The sequence below is a fragment of the Brachyhypopomus gauderio genome, chromosome 2 (assembly GCF_052324685.1).
Source record: "Brachyhypopomus gauderio isolate BG-103 chromosome 2, BGAUD_0.2, whole genome shotgun sequence".
Taxonomy (NCBI): domain Eukaryota; kingdom Metazoa; phylum Chordata; class Actinopteri; order Gymnotiformes; family Hypopomidae; genus Brachyhypopomus; species Brachyhypopomus gauderio.
In genome coordinates, this window is record NC_135212.1 from 7,007,278 (window position 1) to 7,025,316 (window position 18,039).

The window sequence follows — 18,039 nt, forward strand, 5'->3', positions numbered from 1 at the left end:
TCTGACCACCCGCATACGGTCCATCCACCTGTCCTCCGCCAAAGGTTCCGTCGTCTGAGTTTCCCACGGCCACTCTGGAGCACCTGTGGCCCACACCCTGAAGTGTACACTTCGTCTGATAGAGCAGCGGAGTTTGATAAGCCTGCTTGACCTAAAACAGCAGCAGGACGTGTCCCTTCTGAAGAGAGAACCAGTGGGCAGGAGGTTGGCAGGCCCACACTGCTTTCTAGGCTTGATGAGTAAGAAACGGTACTGCACGGACTTTTGTCCTTCAGGGTGAACAGTGTCTCTGTAACATCACAGCTGTAGTCGAGGCAGTATGTGTGTAGTCTGTATTTCGCTGGCTCCAGACCACTGAACCAGTGAAGACAAGTCCACCATGTACGATGATGGAAATCCTCAAATAGTACAGATCACGTGAGCGAAAGCTGGGTCTGCTCGCTCACCTGTCTTTGGTCCTGAGGGTCTGTCTGCCACCGGCTCGGTTCTCCCACCACTACCACACCGTCTCTGCCCGGCTCCGGCCCGGGTGGTCAGGCACAGTGGAACCAAATCACCAATCATAGAGCTTCGCGTCCTCAGCCGTCCCGCGTTGGGGCTTTTGTGGCATGCTTTGCTTGTCTGCTTGCTGTCCATTGTCTCCATTCTGTCCATAGCTCGTGGAAGGGGAACCACAGCAGGTCCTTCATCATCAGTGTTTATTGTCAGTGTTCATCATCAGTGTTTATTGTCAGTGTTCATTGTCAGTGTTTATTGTCAGTGTTCATCATCATGTCTATTACCGGAAGCAGATTAACCATGGTAGTTTGTGTAAATATAGCATGTAAATGTCTAATAGGGAGACTGCTCTCCCCCTGTAATTACATGTATATAACACAGATCTTCATTTAAGGACGAACCTCTAAGTGTATCTACAAATCAAACAATTTCCCAGTTGTAAATGTGCAGATGCATGTCTTTGTTTTTTTCTTTTATCGACCCTGGGCTCCTGTGTGCAGAACTATATCTGTGTTAGTAAAACCAGAAAGAGTGCTGTGATCAGCATGGCGTTGAAGAGGTGTAGCTCTGAACATTCCTGGAACTGAAGAGATGACTGACTCAGTATGTGACTACTGTGTGCTCTGATCTCTGCTCTGTGTGCTTTGTGTCTTATCATGGTGTTTGTGGAACTATGTATAAATCCCTATGTATCTAAATCACCTTTATTTGTAAAGATTAATGCAAAAACGCTGTCCTTTAAGTTATGTCCTTGAAAATAAACATATTTTAGTATCTGAACAGTCCTGTGTAAACACTAGCTTGCAGAAGGTCCAGCCCAGCGGTGTCCCCCATTTGGCCAAACCTCTGAGCATTCTGGGAAATCGCTGGCTGGGATAATGAAGTGTGCCTTCCCTCTGGGGGTTTCTCAGGCAGACCCGTTTAATCTCAGCAAACCAGACATTCACAGCAAGGATGCTTCCTGACACAAGGCCCATTCTGAAACCATTTTTATCATGGAATCGCTTTCACATCGTACTACATGCGTTCCCTCTATCTATTCTCTTTGTGAACTATGCCCTCTGGGAAAATTGCCGTGAAAGCCGGGCACGCCTGATATCCTTACTAGAAGACAAATACAAATGAACCCAGCCGGGCTGGCAGCGTGACTGCTGGGTCAAACGTTTCGGAGCAGATGCAGTGAGGAAGGAACATGGGCAGGAAGTGGGAAAAGATGAAAGAGTGAAGGGAAGAGTGAGGTTGCGTGCAGACAGCCACCACGCTAGGGTTAGCCTTAGAGAACAAGGAGAGACGTTGTTCCCTGTGGTGTTAGCACAGAGGACGCGGGGTTAATCCCCTCCACACCAGTAAGCTCTGCTTCCCGTGTGGAAAATGGGAGTGTGTGCAATAAACAGGATTATCTTCTTCATCGTCCTTTTAGGTGTGACGTAGACTGTACTCATTTCATTGTCTGTAATTGCATTGTATGGCCCCCAAACTGCAGTCTCTCTTTTGGAACTTTGCCCAGCCAATACTCCATGTGCAGAGGTGAATTTAAAATTCCACCTGGATATTTCTTGAGGGGGAACATTTGATGGGGGCAGGCCTTCCTTGTGCTTACACCCCAGGCTCTCAGACCTCATAAATCAATTTGCAATTCCATAGTCTCCTCAAGCCTCTTCCTCTCCCAGAGCCACAGGCTTTATGTGAGGGCAAGCCACTCTGGGCTTAGAAGGACACCGTATACAGCACCATGTACCTCCGAGCAGGTAAGGAGGGCTTATTTATAGAGTACATTTACAACCAACCACAAATAAATTCCTTTATAAAGCACTTCCGGCAATGGTGGGTGATTTTAAACGGGCGCTACAGATAAATATATATGTGCTTGAACAACTGATGAAGGCCCCCTGTTGATATCATGTTCTTTTTTCTCTGGAAGCCTTGTGTACTTCAATTGTGAATGTCACCTTTTACTACAGTACGTTACAGTTACTCAATGGAATGCAACTAGAAATATAGAAAATAAAACCAGAAAATACAGGAAATGTGTATGCAATATTGAGACACAAAAATACATTTATTACATGCTTTTCCAGGCTTCATTTACACTAGAGCAGGGCTATTCAACTGGCGGCACAAGTGTTACCCACCCCCGGTCAACAAATTACGTTCAACACCTCCACCCACCCATTTTACATCTACTATGACAGTATTGATATAGGTCTGAAAATTGTCTGGCTCACAGGTCAGAGCTCTCTGCCAAATCTGGCCCGCAGAAAAATATAGTTGAATAGCCCTGCACTAGAGAAGCAGAAGCACTCAACTCTCACCTGAAAGGAATGGAACCTGAAGGCGATGGAATGGTACCAGAAAGTTACTTCAGAAAACTTCAGGACATTCTACCTAAGAGTTCAAGATGTACTTGGTCACACAAAGTACTGGATTTTGCCTGTAGGAGCCATTTTGTTCTGAAAATTGTGTTTTTTTGGTATGTCATATTGAGTTCATATTCCTGTATTCTCTTGTTGTTAAGAAATAACACAGAGAAGTAATTATATATGATCATTTCTCCTTTGCTAAAACAACACATGTAATAGTGGCCCAAGATGGTTGCAGTATAGATTAAATAAAAAAGGAAGGTAAAGGTAACCTTAGCAACAGAAGAGAATAAGTTTAATTCAAGAATGTACTTTAATGCAAGGTAGGAAGGAGAGTGTCACTGTGTAGAACATGCAGGAACACACACGGGAGCATGTTCACGTCTCCATCTCTAGAGTTTCATCAAAATGAAACCCAACATACACCGGCTCCACAAAAGGGTTCAGTCACTGCAACAAACTACAAATATATAACCAGAACAACTGAGAAGAACAATAAATGTGAAGAGGGCAATTAATTTACACCCTGAAACAGGTGATTAATCTGAACTAATGCTGAATGTTGCATGTTCCACAGTCTTGGGGCAGCTACTGCAATACCTGGTCACTAATGAATTGTAATTGAGACCATGAAACATACAGAAGAATGATTTGGTGATCTTGATTGATTTGGTGATCTAGGGTCTTGCATTAGAACAGAGGTAAACAGATTGGTTATATAAGAAAGGGGACAGACTATTCAGAGCTTTTATAGTGAATGGAACCTTCAAATTAATCATGTATGTATGGGGAGCCATGGGGAATGTCTCAGAGAGAACTGGATTACACCAATAAGAAGTGAATGTCTCAGAGAGGACTGGATTACACTAATAAGAATTGAATGTCTCAGAGAGGACTGGATTATACCAATAAGAAGTGAATGTCTCAGAGAGGACTGGATTACACCAATAAGAAGTGAATGTCTCAAAGAGGACTGGATTACACCAATAAGAAGTGAATGTCTCAGAGAGGACTGGATTACACCAATAGGAAGTGAATGTCTCAGAGAGGACTGGATTACACCAATAACAAGTGAATGTCTCAGAGAGGACTGGATTACACCAATAAGAAGTGAATGTCTCAGAGAGGACTGGATTACACCAATAAGAAGTGAATGTCTCAGAGAGGACTGGATTACACCAATAAGAAGTGAATGTCTCAGAGAGGACTGGATTACACCAATAGGAAGTGAATGTCTCAGAGAGGACTGGATTACACCAATAGGAAGTGAATGTCTCAGAGAGGACTGGATTACACCAATAAGAAGTGAATGTCTCAGAGAGGACTTAATTACACCAATAAAAAGTGAATGTCTCAGAGAGGACTGGATTACACCAATAAGAAGTGAATATCTCAGAGAGGACTGGATTACACCAATAAGAAGTGAATGTCTCAGAGAGGACTGGATTACACCAATAGGAAGTGAATGTCTCAGAGAGGACTGGATTACACCAATAGGAAGTGAATGTCTCAGAGAGGACTGGATTACACTAATAAGAATTGAATGTCTCAGAGAGGACTGGATTATACCAATAAGAAGTGAATGTCTCAGAGAGGACTGGATTACACCAATAAGAAGTGAATGTCTCAGAGAGGACTGGATTACACCAATAAGAAGTGAATGTCTCAAAGAGGACTGGATTACACCAATAAGAAGTGAATGTCTCAGAGAGGACTGGATTACACCAATAGGAAGTGAATGTCTCAGAGAGGACTGGATTACACCAATAACAAGTGAATGTCTCAGAGAGGACTGGATTACACCAATAAGAAGTGAATGTCTCAGAGAGGACTGGATTACACCAATAAGAAGTGAATGTCTCAGAGAGGACTGGATTACACCAATAAGAAGTGAATGTCTCAGAGAGGACTGGATTACACCAATAGGAAGTGAATGTCTCAGAGAGGACTGGATTACACCAATAGGAAGTGAATGTCTCAGAGAGGACTGGATTACACCAATAAGAAGTGAATGTCTCAGAGAGGACTTAATTACACCAATAAAAAGTGAATGTCTCAGAGAGGACTGGATTACACCAATAAGAAGTGAATATCTCAGAGAGGACTGGATTACACCAATAAGAAGTGAATGTCTCAGAGAGGACTGGATTACACCAATAGGAAGTGAATGTCTCAGAGAGGACTGGATTACACCAATAGGAAGTGAATGTCTCAGAGAGGACTGGATTACACTAATAAGAATTGAATGTCTCAGAGAGGACTGGATTATACCAATAAGAAGTGAATGTCTCAGAGAGGACTGGATTACACCAATAAGAAGTGAATGTCTCAGAGAGGACTGGATTACACCAATAAGAAGTGAATGTCTCAGAGAGGACTGGATTACACCAATAGGAAGTGAATGTCTCAGAGAGGACTGGATTACACCAATAGGAAGTGAATGTCTCAGAGAGGACTGGATTATACCAATAAGAAGTGAATGTCTCAGAGAGGACTGGATTACACCAATAAGAAGTGGATGTCTCAGAGAGGACTGGATTACACCAATAGGAAGTGAATGTCTCAGAGAGGACTGGATTACACCAATAGGAAGTGAATGTCTCAGAGAGGACTGGATTACACCAATAACAAGTGAATGTCTCAGAGAGGACTGGATTACACCAATAACAAGTGAATGTCTCAGAGAGGACTGGATTACACCAATAAGAAGTGAATGTCTCAGAGAGGACTGGATTACACCAATAGGAAGTGAATGTCTCAGAGAGGACTGGATTACACCAATAGGAAGTGAATGTCTCAGAGAGGACTGGATTACACCAATAAGAAGTGAATGTCTCAGAGAGGACTTAATTACACCAATAAAAAGTGAATGTCTCAGAGAGGACTGGATTACACCAATAAGAAGTGAATATCTCAGAGAGGACTGGATTACACCAATAGGAAGTGAATGTCTCAGAGAGGACTGGATTACACCAATAGGAAGTGAATGTCTCAGAGAGGACTGGATTACACCAATAAGAAGTGAGTTACAACAGAAACTGAAACAGAAATCCTTCTCAGGGTTTTTACCTCTGCTTTTACACTAGATGATGTGGGAGGTTTTTTTTGTTGTTGTTTCATTTAAGAAACGATCAGTAGATCTTCCAGGATCAGATTGTGACGATCGGGGTGGAGCGAAGGACGAGACACAGAATCCTTGCAAAGACGTCACTTTTAATCTTTTTGCACACAGAGGAACATTTGACACTTACACAGAAACGTGTAGACTCTAGACAACGACGAGCACAGGACACTGCGCGAACGCACATTAAATAGACTAACCACATTAGCCCCACGTGATTACGAGACGTTTCACAGGTGAGACACATTATCACACGACATAGCCATAACCACGGAGTTCCACAGACGCAGACAAAGCACGTGGACAACGTTTACACATGCCCAAAAGGGAGGGGCCGGGGTCCTCAACGTGACACAGATAAATTACTTTAGATTTGCTTTTGTTTAGTTTTCTCAGAGAACAGAGATCATTGTGTTTCAGGGATATGTAAAGTTGTGTATCAGCATCATAGCAACAGAAGGAAATGTAATTTTGCATAATGTGTTCCAGATAAGCACAAGGAAAAAATATGGAATCACTCAATTATTTATCTTTTTGTGTTTTTGTGTGTCTTATGAAAGGCATACATGTCACATATGGAGTAACAGAGAAGGTAGGAGCAAAACACCCAGGAGGGAAATTACAGTTCATCAGTAAACAGACGAAATATTTAATCAAAGATACTAATACTCATTGCAGCAATTACTGACTACTAATTACTTTGTTGGGACACAAAACTCTCCCTCACTCTCTTTCTTTTAGTGTGTGTGTGTGTGTGTGTGTGTGTGTGTCTGCTAGTGCATGTACACAGTGGCTTTGGAGGGGGAACAGGAATGTGGTAAAGGGGGGAGAGAGGGGGAGTGGTTCAAAAGGTATCCATGGATACTGGTGCTCAAGGACAATGCTGATCTGTAACTGTGCTACACTGTCAAACATGAGTGGTGAGCCTAACTCACATATACACACAAATCACACAACAGAGTCCCACACCAAAGGACAGATTCCTGTACAAAATGGCAGAACTCCTCACCAAGGAACAGATCCCACATAAAAGAGTCTGCATATTCTGTCCTACACCAGAGGACACAGGTTTTACACCAGAGGACAGAGGTCCCATAGAACTCTCAATGTTCTCTCATCTGAACTGTCCTTAAACACCTTTACCAACTAACACAGGACTAGACAAGGAGGTGTCCTACATGGGAGTCTCGGGACAGAGGCGTGTTTGAGCACTGAGCACGCTGTATTACTGTTCCAGCTCAGGACGTTTCTAAAGCCCAGAGAGACATGCTGGTTTACTGGGTCCTTTGTCCTACACTGTGAGGCCAGTAATGTGGGGAGAAGTGGGGGTGTCTCCTGTGATGATGAGCAGTATGTGTCCCCGTGAACGCAAACACACCTGAGTTCTGTATCCTCACATTTGTTTGAATGCATATGTAAGAGCTTCTGTTTGCATGTCTCTGTGGGTAGAACTGCTTGTGTGTGTGTGTGTGTGTGTGTGTGTGTGTGTGTGTGTGTGTGTGTAGGTTTGTATGCGTTCATGTGTGTGTTTGTGAACATATGTGTGTGTATGTGTGTGTGTGTGTGTGTGGTGGGGGTGATTTATGTGGGAGTATTCTCAGTGAGTTGCTCACGGCAGTTGGAGACCATAAAGACGCTCAGTCCCTGCTGCGAGCCCCTCTCTCTATTCTGCCACTCCTCCGTCTCTTTCATCCCTAATTCTCTCCACTCTCCTCCTTTCCTCTCTCCATCCTCTTTCTCTTTCTGTCTCTCTCCTCTCTTCTCCTCTCCTCTCCCTCTTTCTTCTCTCTCCTCCCTCTCTCCTCTCCTCTCTTCCTCTCTTCCTCTCTCCTCTCCTCTCCTCTCCTCTCCCTCTTTCTTCTCTCTTCTCCCGCTCTCCTCTCTTCATTGTCATTCACAGTCTGTTCCTCACTGGCTCTCAACTTTTTGTATTTTCCTTTCAGCAGCTCCAGAAGTTTCGGGGGTGGGGCTTAGTTTGGGCGAGAGGAAGCAAGAGAAAGAGTGGGAGAGAGAGGGAGAGAGAGAAGGAGGGAGAGGAAGAGAGAGGGAGGGAGAGAGAGAGAGAAAGAGAGAGACAGACAGAGAGGGAGAAAGAGAGTGAGAGGGAGAGGGGGAGAAAGGGAGTGAGAGATGGAGAGAGAGAAAGAGGGAGAGAGAGAGAGGGAGAGAGGGAGAGGGAGGGAGAGGGAGGGGGCTTTCCTGAGGACTAGCAAACTAACGAGGCTGAATGCACTTTTGAAAGAGAAGCTGGTGGTTTGATCAGAAGTGGAAGACGAACACGACACTGAACAGGTGAGTGACAGGCGGCAGGTGTGTGTGACTGAGACAGGTGTGTGTGACTGAGACAGGTGGGAGGGTAGAGGGAATTGGAATTAACATTAAGAAAGCAAACGGCGGGGCAGAAGAGGGGGGTGTTGTTGTTGTTCTGGGGCACTTTAACGAGTGGATGCCCTCTTATCCCTCCACAGCGCTAGTGCCTGTCACACTGTGGAATGCTTGTTTGGGGCCCTAGTGCTGTGATTTTATTTAAATAATAAACATTGTTTACAGCTGGCAAAAAACAGTAAAAAACAAATGAAAAGAGAGAATTGCCTTAATGCTAATAACACAGTGGGTTACTGTGAAACTTTACAAAGCTTCACAGAACTAATGGCCATGTATTATTATTATTATTTATACATTTTAACTCCTGTGCGTCTCAAACTGTTTTCATTAAATACATTATGTATGATGTGTTGAAGAAACAATTAAGCCTTGTTATTCAGTTTTTATGAGCAGATGAGCCACTCATCTGTGATTATCACCCATGCTTAAAAGGACTTAGACATCCAACAGGTTGACTGATTCCATGTTGCATATCCACGTCTGATGCCACACGTTCCATCACGAGCACGAGCAGTGAGTGTGGCCGCGTGTTTCGGCAGGAGCAGGTAGGTCTCCGCGTCTCAACGTCTCCGCGTGTCAACGTCTCGTTCGGGGTCTGGCGAGCACCGTGACCTCAGGGTGCGATGCAGCGGGAGGACGTGTCTGCCCGGGAGGAGTTCAGCTACACCCACATCCCCACCCTGGAGCGGGGGAGTGGGGGCGGGACTCTGAGTCGGCGGGTGGAGCGGGACAGCTACACGGTGGATGTGAGAGCCAGCGACCTGGAGCTGGACCGCGCGGACGTGCTTCACCCGTGTTTCAGCTACCGGGCCTGGATCTACAGCGTGCTCATCGGGGTGAGGGCGCACACACAGGACCACTCCACACCAGGCTGTCTGCTCACACACACGAGTTAATGCCACCTCTCCATCTCTGTGCTGGCATGGGTGTGTGTGTGTGTGTGTGTGTGTGTGTGTGTGTGTGTGTGTGTGCGTGCGTGCGTGCGTGCGTGCGTGCGTGCGTGTGTGTGTGTGGGTGGAATTATCAGTGCAGTCTCCTGATCACAGCCGGCTTCTCACTCTACCTGGGGAATGTTTTTCCTGTCGCCATGGACTACCTGCGTTGTGCTGCTGGCTCGGTGAGTGAGTGAGTGTGTGTGTGTGTGTGTATGTGTGTGAAAGCAGCAGGATAGAGATGGTTTAAGCACCTTCCCTCACTGTGTAAAGCACACAGAAGCACTGATAGAACTGCACTGTAGAAGCTCTGAGCTTCCCTGCTGTCAGTTCTCGGCACCCTAATCCTAACCCTAATCCTAACCCTAATCCTAATCTCTCACTGTTTGTTGTATCATGCCTCGCTCTGACTGCTCAATTCTGCCGTTGGTTTGGCAGAGCATCCCAGCCGCCGTGGCCAGCTTCACCATCGCCACACGCTGGCGTGTTGCGGTAAGTGTCTGTCTCTACCTTGTGGGTTGATCTGTCTGCCCATCCCTCTGTTGCCTGCCATCTTAGCAGACGCTGTGAATGATGCTGGTGTCGACGCCATTCCTGCTAGGTGTCTGATTTTCAGCTGGTGTATGTTTCTACGTTTGCCGTGACAACCACGTGTCTGGTCTGGTTCGGCTGTAAACTGGCTCTGAGCCCTTCAGCCATCAATGTGAGTTTGCCACCACGTTGTGGTCTATTCACGTGACCCATTCGGACAATATAGTTCACATCTGAACATGTGACTCATTCAGACACTAATGTTCACATCTCAACACATGACCCATTCACAACTGAACACACACCTTCACACGAGCATTCACACCTGATCCACTGAGAGTGTTCATGGGTTCAAGTCTGAACCATTCAAACAACAGCATTCACATCTGAACACACGTATATATGTATATATATATATATATATATATATATATATATATATATATATATGTATATTAGGCAGTAACAGTGTTTGTTCTCGTGGTTAAATCAGATCAACTTTAATTTGATCCTGCTCATTCTACTGGAGGTCCTCATGGCCAGCACAGTTATCTTATCAGCTCGCTCTGTGGAGGACTGCTGCAGCCACAGCAAGGTTTGTATGTGTGTGTGTGTGTATGTGTGTGTGTGTGTGTGTGTGTGTGTGTGTGTGTGTGTGTGTGTGTGTGTGTGTGTGTATGTGTGTGTGTGTGTGTGTGTGTGTGTGTGTGTGTGTGTGTGTGTGTGTATGTGTGTGTGTGTGTGTGTGTGTGTGTATGTATGTGTGTGTGTGTGTGTGTGTGTTGAGATGTTTACTATAATGTTTTAGTAATTGTGCTGGTTTCCGACGTTCGTCTGGTGTCCGTTCTGCTTTCATAAAGATGGCGTCGCTCTCTCTTTCTTCATCGTGCCTTTCTTTTGTTCAGCCAGCGTACGACGGCCCTGTGACCTCGGCCGTCTTCCCCGCACGCCTCCTCAAGGCCTACGCCGTGAGTCAGCTACAAGAGAAAGACGGAGGGAGTGGAAGAGAGATAGAGAGAAACAGACCAAAAGAAACAGAGGAGGGCTAGAGAAAAAGAAAGAGTGAGAGATATTTAGCAGTTGTTCTCTCTGGAAAGAGAACGATTGCTAAATAGAGCAAATTAAAAAGGGGATTTATATGCACTTTTATACTGACATCAAGATCTCAGAAAAGTGCTATCAGCATTAATCTTCAGTCACATGTGATACACTGTGAGTGCAGTGAACAGGACTCTGATCTCCTTGGCTGTGGATGGTGTGCAGGTGATTGAGGTGATCATCGGGATATCTGCAGTGTTCGGAGGCATCATCGCTCTCAACATAGACGCTCTGCTCCCAAGTCCCTACCTGTCTGTCACGTTCTTCTGGATTCTAGTGGCTGTGAGTCCTGTGTGGTGATTTTCCACAGTCTGATCACACTGGTTCTCTCTCCTGTAGATTTAGGAGCACAGCAGTGCCTCCACGAAAGGAGGCTCTAATAGTCCCAGGTGTGGCTGTCTCTGAAACGCTCCTCTGTTTCCCTTGCAGTGTTTTCCCAGTGCCATAGCCAGCCATGTGGTGTCAGAATATCCCAGCAGGTGCCTGGTGAGTCATCTCAGCCTTGCCAGGGTTAATGTGAGATATACAGACGTCTCAGTGGGAATTCAGCACTCTCATTACTTTACTTAATTTGTCTCTGCTTTGATACTCTGCTTTGTTACTAATCTCCCTTTCACCACTGCCTCACCAGCTTTTCCACTGTCTCTTTCATCCCCTTTATCAATCTTCTCTCTCTCTCTCACTCTCTCTCTCTCTCTCTCTCTCTCTCTCTCTCTCTCTATCTCAGGTAGAGATGTTGATTGCTATCAGCAGTGTGACCTCCCCGATGCTCTTCTCTGCCTCTGGTTTTCTGTCCAGTAGCGTGCTGAGTTTCATTGAAATCTTCCTGCATGAGGTGCCTGCAGAGAAAGTGAGTCAGGTCTAAAATGCACAAGAGTCCCTGAACAATATGCCATATTACAGGAAAATGGAAGCAAAAGCACATTCAGTGTGTCTGCATTCACCAGAATAAGGGAACTCGTTAACTGGCCAGTACATTGCTTGCATGCTGAGATTTTGCAAATGCCCAGAGCTTCAATTAATCACTACTGCCACCTATGGGAGATCTTATCCAATATACTTTAATAACTGACCAGTCATAATTTATCAGTGAACAATTAATATATCAAATTCATAAAATACAGAATTGAGCAATATCAACGTACCCTATTATTTCAATGGGCAAAATGCCTGTACTAATGTAACTCAACAGAAATAACAATTATGAACAAAAATATACACATTACCTCCCTATCATGGATGCACATTGCTGGTTAAAGGTGTTTGAAATGAGAGTGACGAAGCTGTGATGATGGTGATGAAGTGTGTATCAGACTGTGTGTTCCACATGCAGCAGTCCTATGACATCCTGCTGTTGATCCTGATGGTGCTCCTGTTGACTCAAGCCTGCCTCACGCTGGCCACAGTGGTGCACTGCGCCTCCTACAAGAGTCAGCTGCACACGGCACCTCCAGAGTGGGACGAGGGTCCAGAACAGGGACCACATCTGGGCGAGGTGCACACACACTCACACATATATATATACACACACTCACACATATATGCACACACTCACACATATATACACACACACTCACACATATATACACACACTCACACATATAAATATACACACTCACACATATATACACACACTCACACATACACACACACTCACACATATATACACACACTCACACACATATATATATATACACACACACTCACACATATATATACACACACACTCACACATATATACACACACACACTCACACATATATACACACACTCACACATATATACACACACACTCACACATATATATACACACACACACACATATATACATACACACACTCACACATATATACACACACACACACACATATATACACACTCACACATATATACACACACACTCACACATATATACACACACACTCACACATATATACACACACACACACACTCACACACACACACACACACACACACACACACACACACACACACACACACACACACACATATATATAAAAACATACATGAATACAAGAATAATGTGTATATGCATAGCATCAGGAACATGTCTTCATGTACTGCCAAATTGCTGAAAAAACATGCAATATGTTTTATTACAGTAAGTGCACAGTACTTTGAGTATACCAAAGGTGAATATTCCATTTTGCATGCAACACTGGAAGAATATTTGACCATTACTGTAATTACATGTTCTTGTTAGAACACAAGTATGTGTTCTTAAAAACAGCCAAGTGCTCTCTCAGTGCTGGGTCCAGTGCTGGGTTCAGTGTTGGGTTCAGTTCTGGGTCCAGTTCTGGGTCCAGGGTTGGGTCCAGTGCTGGGTCCAATGTCCAATCGTCTCTGACCCTCCCCCTAACCTCTGACCCCTCCCCCTCATCCTTGACCCCTCCCCCAGCTGCAGGTCTCCAGTAACACCCTGCGCGAGTTTGACAAAGACAAGGCCTGGAAAGCCGTCGTGGTCCAAATGGCCCAGTGAGCATCTGTGATGATTGGGAGGGGGAGGGGGGGGCTGTCTGAGAAGCAGAAGGAGCACATACAGTATGTGTGGAGGATGACACGCGTGTGGAGGATGACACGCGTGTGGAGGATGACATGGGGAGGGACGTGTGGGAGGGGAGGCAGCAGGGAGGGAGAACAAATGTAGCATAATAGAGGAGAGCAGCTCAAATGTGGGTCGTACTAGTGTACTATGTACTAGTGTACTATGTACTAGTGTCGGGATAAAACTGAAATGGTTCAGAATACCTGAAACTGTCCAACAGCTTGTGAATGAAGCAAGGTCACGTCGGTTCAAGAGGACGGGAATCTTTTGTCTTTTGTATATCGGGTTTTGTGCATAAAGTTCTGTAGCTTGTAAGCTGTTGCTTTTGTTATGTATTATATTCTGTGAGTGAAGGTACTGGAGGAAGTTAGGAATGAAGTTTAGAGGGAAAAGCGCGTGGGTGTAAACTTGTTTGTGCTGGATTTTGCCACAATCTAATTACAAATTTAACCATGGTGTCTCTAGTCACGTATTCTCGTTATACATCACACCTGGCGCCTGGAGACACCTGTGTTCTAGAGTTAGTGTCACTAAAGAAACAGCCAGCTATGTCTCGTCTGACGGCTGAATGGTTATAGATGTGGGACGGAGCTGAGCACAGAATGAGAGGGAATCAGAACTGTGAAGAACTGGTGGCATGACTAGTTTAGACTGGTGTAGACTGGTTTAGAGCCTCCTGTACAAATATCCCACCTGCTGGGACTCCCGCCTTGTTTATATGAACTGGACATGTGAACAAATGAAATGTGAGTTAATTTTATACTGTTGTAACAATGCACTTCATGTACAGTGTTTATTAGGTAAAAGCACAAAGAACAGAATATATGTGATCTGGAAGAGAAATGAGATTAGTATATGATTATTGATACAGTAGTACTGCTGCCATATGTCCTATACATAACCCTAGTATGTCCCATACATAACATTAATATCCTTTTACATGTTGGAAAGTGTATCCTGGTGCCTTAGACAAATAAAACCAGCGCTTTGTAAATGTCATGTGAATGTACATCTACTGATTTTAATATTGAATCTCCATCTCTCACTCCCTTTCTCCCCCTCCCCCTCTCCCTCCTTTTAGAGTGTTCCAATATTTTTTTCTCAAAATATACATTATGAATATTTCTGTGTTTTTCAGGATGTAGGTTTTGTGTGATCCGTGCAGTACCACGCACTTTTCCCTTTTGTGCAGTGGAAAGATCTTGGGTGGAAATTACTGGAATGTTCTTTTAGTGTTAAATGCTAATTTCATCTGTTTTCAGGCAGTAATGAGTAGAGAGAGCATTAGACGTCTGTACCAAGAACAAATATATGGCCTACAGTACAGCCATAGGGGGCTAGACAGTGGAGCTCATGGTTTGAGTGTGTACACATTAGATTTAAAATGAAACAATAGCTGTGAGATTAAGCACAGAATGTCAGATTTGCACCTCTAGTCTGACACGTCTCTCCTCGTCAAGACCAAAGAAACATAAACGTAATAAAGCAGGGCATTGTGAGAATGGAATCATGGCTGAAATATTAGGTATATCAACAACAACAACAAAAAACCTGTCTGACACATTGTTAAGAAGCACACTGGTGAGTTTAGCTGTAGCAAGCAATGTAGTGAATGACGGAAGAAGTACTGGATGTTTGGAGAATGCTACGCTAAACATCACAGCCTGTACTCTTCTGGAACAAAGTCTTATAGACAGATAAAATGTCCTAGACTGACAGACTGAGAAAAAGTCAGCATATAATGCAAAAGGTCTCCTCATCTGTGAAAACATGGTGGCATGGACTGTATAGATCTGTAAATAAACTCATTTTGTCTTTGCTCAGTACAAGGCAATGCAGTCTTTGTATGGGCCTGTATGGGACTGTATGGCTCTATATGGGCCTGTATGGACCAGTATGGGACTGTATGGCTCTAAATGGGCCTGTATGGGCCTGTAATTAACTATATGAGGCTGCATGAGTCTGTATGGGTCTATATGGGCCTATATGGGCATGCAATGAACTATATGAGTCTGTGTGGGCCTGTAATGAACTGTATGAGTCTGTGTGGAACTGTAAGGTCCTGTATAGGTCTATTATTGTCCTGAATGGGCATGTATGGGTCTATAATGAAATACAGGTCCTTCTCAAAAAATTAGCATATTGTGATAAAGTTCATTCTTTTCCATAATGTAATGATAAAAATTTAACTTTCATATATTTTAGATTCATTGCACACCAACTGAAATATTTCAGGTCTTTTATTGTTTTAATACTGATGATTTGGCATACGGCTCATGAAATCTCACTAAATTAGCATATCATGAAAAGGTTCTCTAAATTAGCTAATAACCTAATCATCCGAATCATCAAATTAACTTTAAATACCTAAACAAGATTCCTGAGGCTTTTAAAAACTCCCAGCCTGGCTCAAAACTGCAACCATGGGTAAGACTGCCGACTTGACTGCTGTCCAGAAGGCCATCAATCACACCCTCAAGCAAGAGGGTCAGACACAAAGAAATTTCTGAACAAATAGGCTGTTCCCAGAGTGCTGCATCAAGGCACCTCAGTGGGAAGTCTGTGGGAAGGAAAAAGTGTGGCAGAAAATGCTGCACAACGAGAAGAGGTGAGTGGACCCTGAGGAAGATTGTGGAAAAGGGTCGATTACAGACCTTGGGGGACCTGTGGAAGCAGTGGACTGATTCTGGAGTAGAAACATCCAGAGCCACCGTGCACAAACGTGAGCAGGAAATGGGCTACAGGTGCTGCATACCCCAGGTCAAGCCACTTTTGAACCAGAACCAGCGGCAGAAGCGCCTGACCTGGGCTACGGAGAAGCAGCACTGCAAATTTTGCATGTCATTGGGAAGTCAAGGTGCCAGAGTCTGTAGGAAGACAGGGGAGAAGGAAATGCCAAAATGCCTGAAGTCCAGTGTCAAGTACCCACAGTCAGTGATGGTCTGGGGTGCCACGTCAGCTGCTGGTGTTGGTCCACTGTCTTTTATAGCAGCAAGCTATCAGGAGATTTTGGAGCGCTTCATGATTTCATCTGCTGAAAAGCTTTATGGAGATGAAGATTTTATTTTTCAGCACGGCCTGGCACCTGCTCACAGTGCCAAAACCACTTGTAAATGGTTTACTGACCATGGTATTACTGTGCTCAATTGGCCTGCCAACTCTCCTGACCTGAACCCCATAGAGAATCTGTGGGATATTGTGAAGAGAAAGTTGAGAGATGCAAGACCCAACACTCTGGATGAGCTCAAGGCCGCTATAGAAGCATCCTGGGCCTCCATAACACCTCAGCAGTGCCACAGGCTGATTGCCTCCATGCCACGCCGCATTGAAGCGGTCATTTCTGCAAAAGGATTCCCGACCAAGTGAATTATTTGACTGAACATAATTATTTGAAGGTTGACTTTTTTGTATTAAAAACACTTTTCTTTTATTAGTCGAATGAAATATGCTAATTTTTTGAGATTTTTGTTTTTTCTTTACTTTTTTTGCCAAAATCATGAATATTAAACCAATAAAAGGCTTGAACTACTCCAGTTGTGTGTATTGAATCTAACATATATGAAAGTCTAATGTTTATCAGTACATTACATAAAATAATGAACTTTATCACAATATGCTAATTTGTTTAGAAGGACCTGTATATGAGCCTGTATGGAACTGTAAGGTCCTGCATGGGCCTGTAAGGGTCTATTATGGTTCTGAAATCAGAATCAGAATCAGAATGCTTTATTGATCCCAGAGGGGAAATTGCAGAATGGGCATGTATGGGTCTATAATGAACTATACGAGTCTGTATGGGTCTATATGGGTCTATAATGAACTATATGAGTCTGTGTCGGGGCCTGTGAAACTGACTCATTACTTTTTGTCAGTCCTTTTGCCACTTACTTACGAAAACAACGAAAACAAAAGTCCTGAAACAGCAGTAGCGTCTCAGTTAAGATTACAGTAACATTGGTTATGTCTAGTCCTAGAATTGATGCCTGCAGGTGGTCATCTTTAGAAAGGGATCCACAACCAAGTTCTGTCCGTGAGAATGGTTACATAATTTGGTCATTAGTATAGATACTCGAGGTTCCCAGGAGGGTGAGTATGTTTAGAAAGGACAGTAATCTGATGACGGTTCAAGACACAAAATACCGCTGATAATCTGATACGATTTTCAATGCATGGCGCTGACTTCACTGCGAATCCAGCTGCGTTGCAGTTGCGCAGAACCTATATTTGGAAACGTCGTGATAAACGTCGCCCCAACCGGTACAAACTGGCTTGGGGAGGGGGTGGTGACATTATTGTAGCAGAGGTCGTTTGTTTGCGAAACTCTTGCTAACCATAAGAAAAATATCATACACCTTATAGCTCATTTGCTTACTACATTGCAACTTAAAATAAAAATAACGATGGCTCTATTTCTGCGGTTAACACCACAACAGTTTGAGAAAACTAATTTTAGAGATGGAGTAGCTGAATCAGCAGTTATGTTACTGAAGTAACTGTATGCCTATACTCAGCAATAGTATGTGCATAATGTAGTATATGTAGTATATA

General features: G+C 44.0%; 2 protein-coding genes across 6 annotated transcripts in view; both read left to right on the plus strand.

Moving 5' to 3' along the window:
• The window catches only part of btbd11b (BTB (POZ) domain containing 11b), a 52,692-nt gene extending 51,414 nt beyond the window's left edge, over positions 1 to 1,278 (plus strand). The window contains exon 17 of the mRNA XM_076985185.1: positions 1 to 1,278. This exon is cut by the window's left edge and continues 152 nt beyond it. Coding sequence (XP_076841300.1) covers positions 1 to 58 — 58 coding nt within the window. The 3' untranslated portion in view covers positions 59 to 1,278.
• A 6,369-nt stretch (positions 1,279 to 7,647) lies between these two features.
• mlc1 (modulator of VRAC current 1) lies at positions 7,648 to 14,490 on the plus strand. 5 transcript variants are annotated; one of them, XM_076985200.1, is made up of 12 exons: positions 7,648 to 8,271; positions 8,910 to 9,200; positions 9,392 to 9,481; positions 9,735 to 9,788; positions 9,898 to 9,999; positions 10,321 to 10,422; positions 10,733 to 10,795; positions 11,091 to 11,207; positions 11,355 to 11,411; positions 11,653 to 11,775; positions 12,259 to 12,420; positions 13,345 to 14,490. In XM_076985200.1, exons 2-12 carry the CDS (start codon positions 8,988 to 8,990, stop codon positions 13,423 to 13,425), a joined length of 1,164 nt encoding a protein of 387 aa, XP_076841315.1. In that variant the 5' UTR covers positions 7,648 to 8,271; positions 8,910 to 8,987; the 3' UTR covers positions 13,426 to 14,490. The 5 variants fall into 5 exon arrangements, with proteins under 5 accessions (XP_076841315.1, XP_076841309.1, XP_076841340.1 ...); XM_076985194.1 differs by having other exon boundaries at positions 8,136 to 8,271; positions 8,904 to 9,200; XM_076985225.1 differs by having other exon boundaries at positions 8,136 to 8,271; positions 8,904 to 9,200; positions 13,351 to 14,490.
• The last annotated feature ends 3,549 nt before the right edge of the window (positions 14,491 to 18,039 follow it).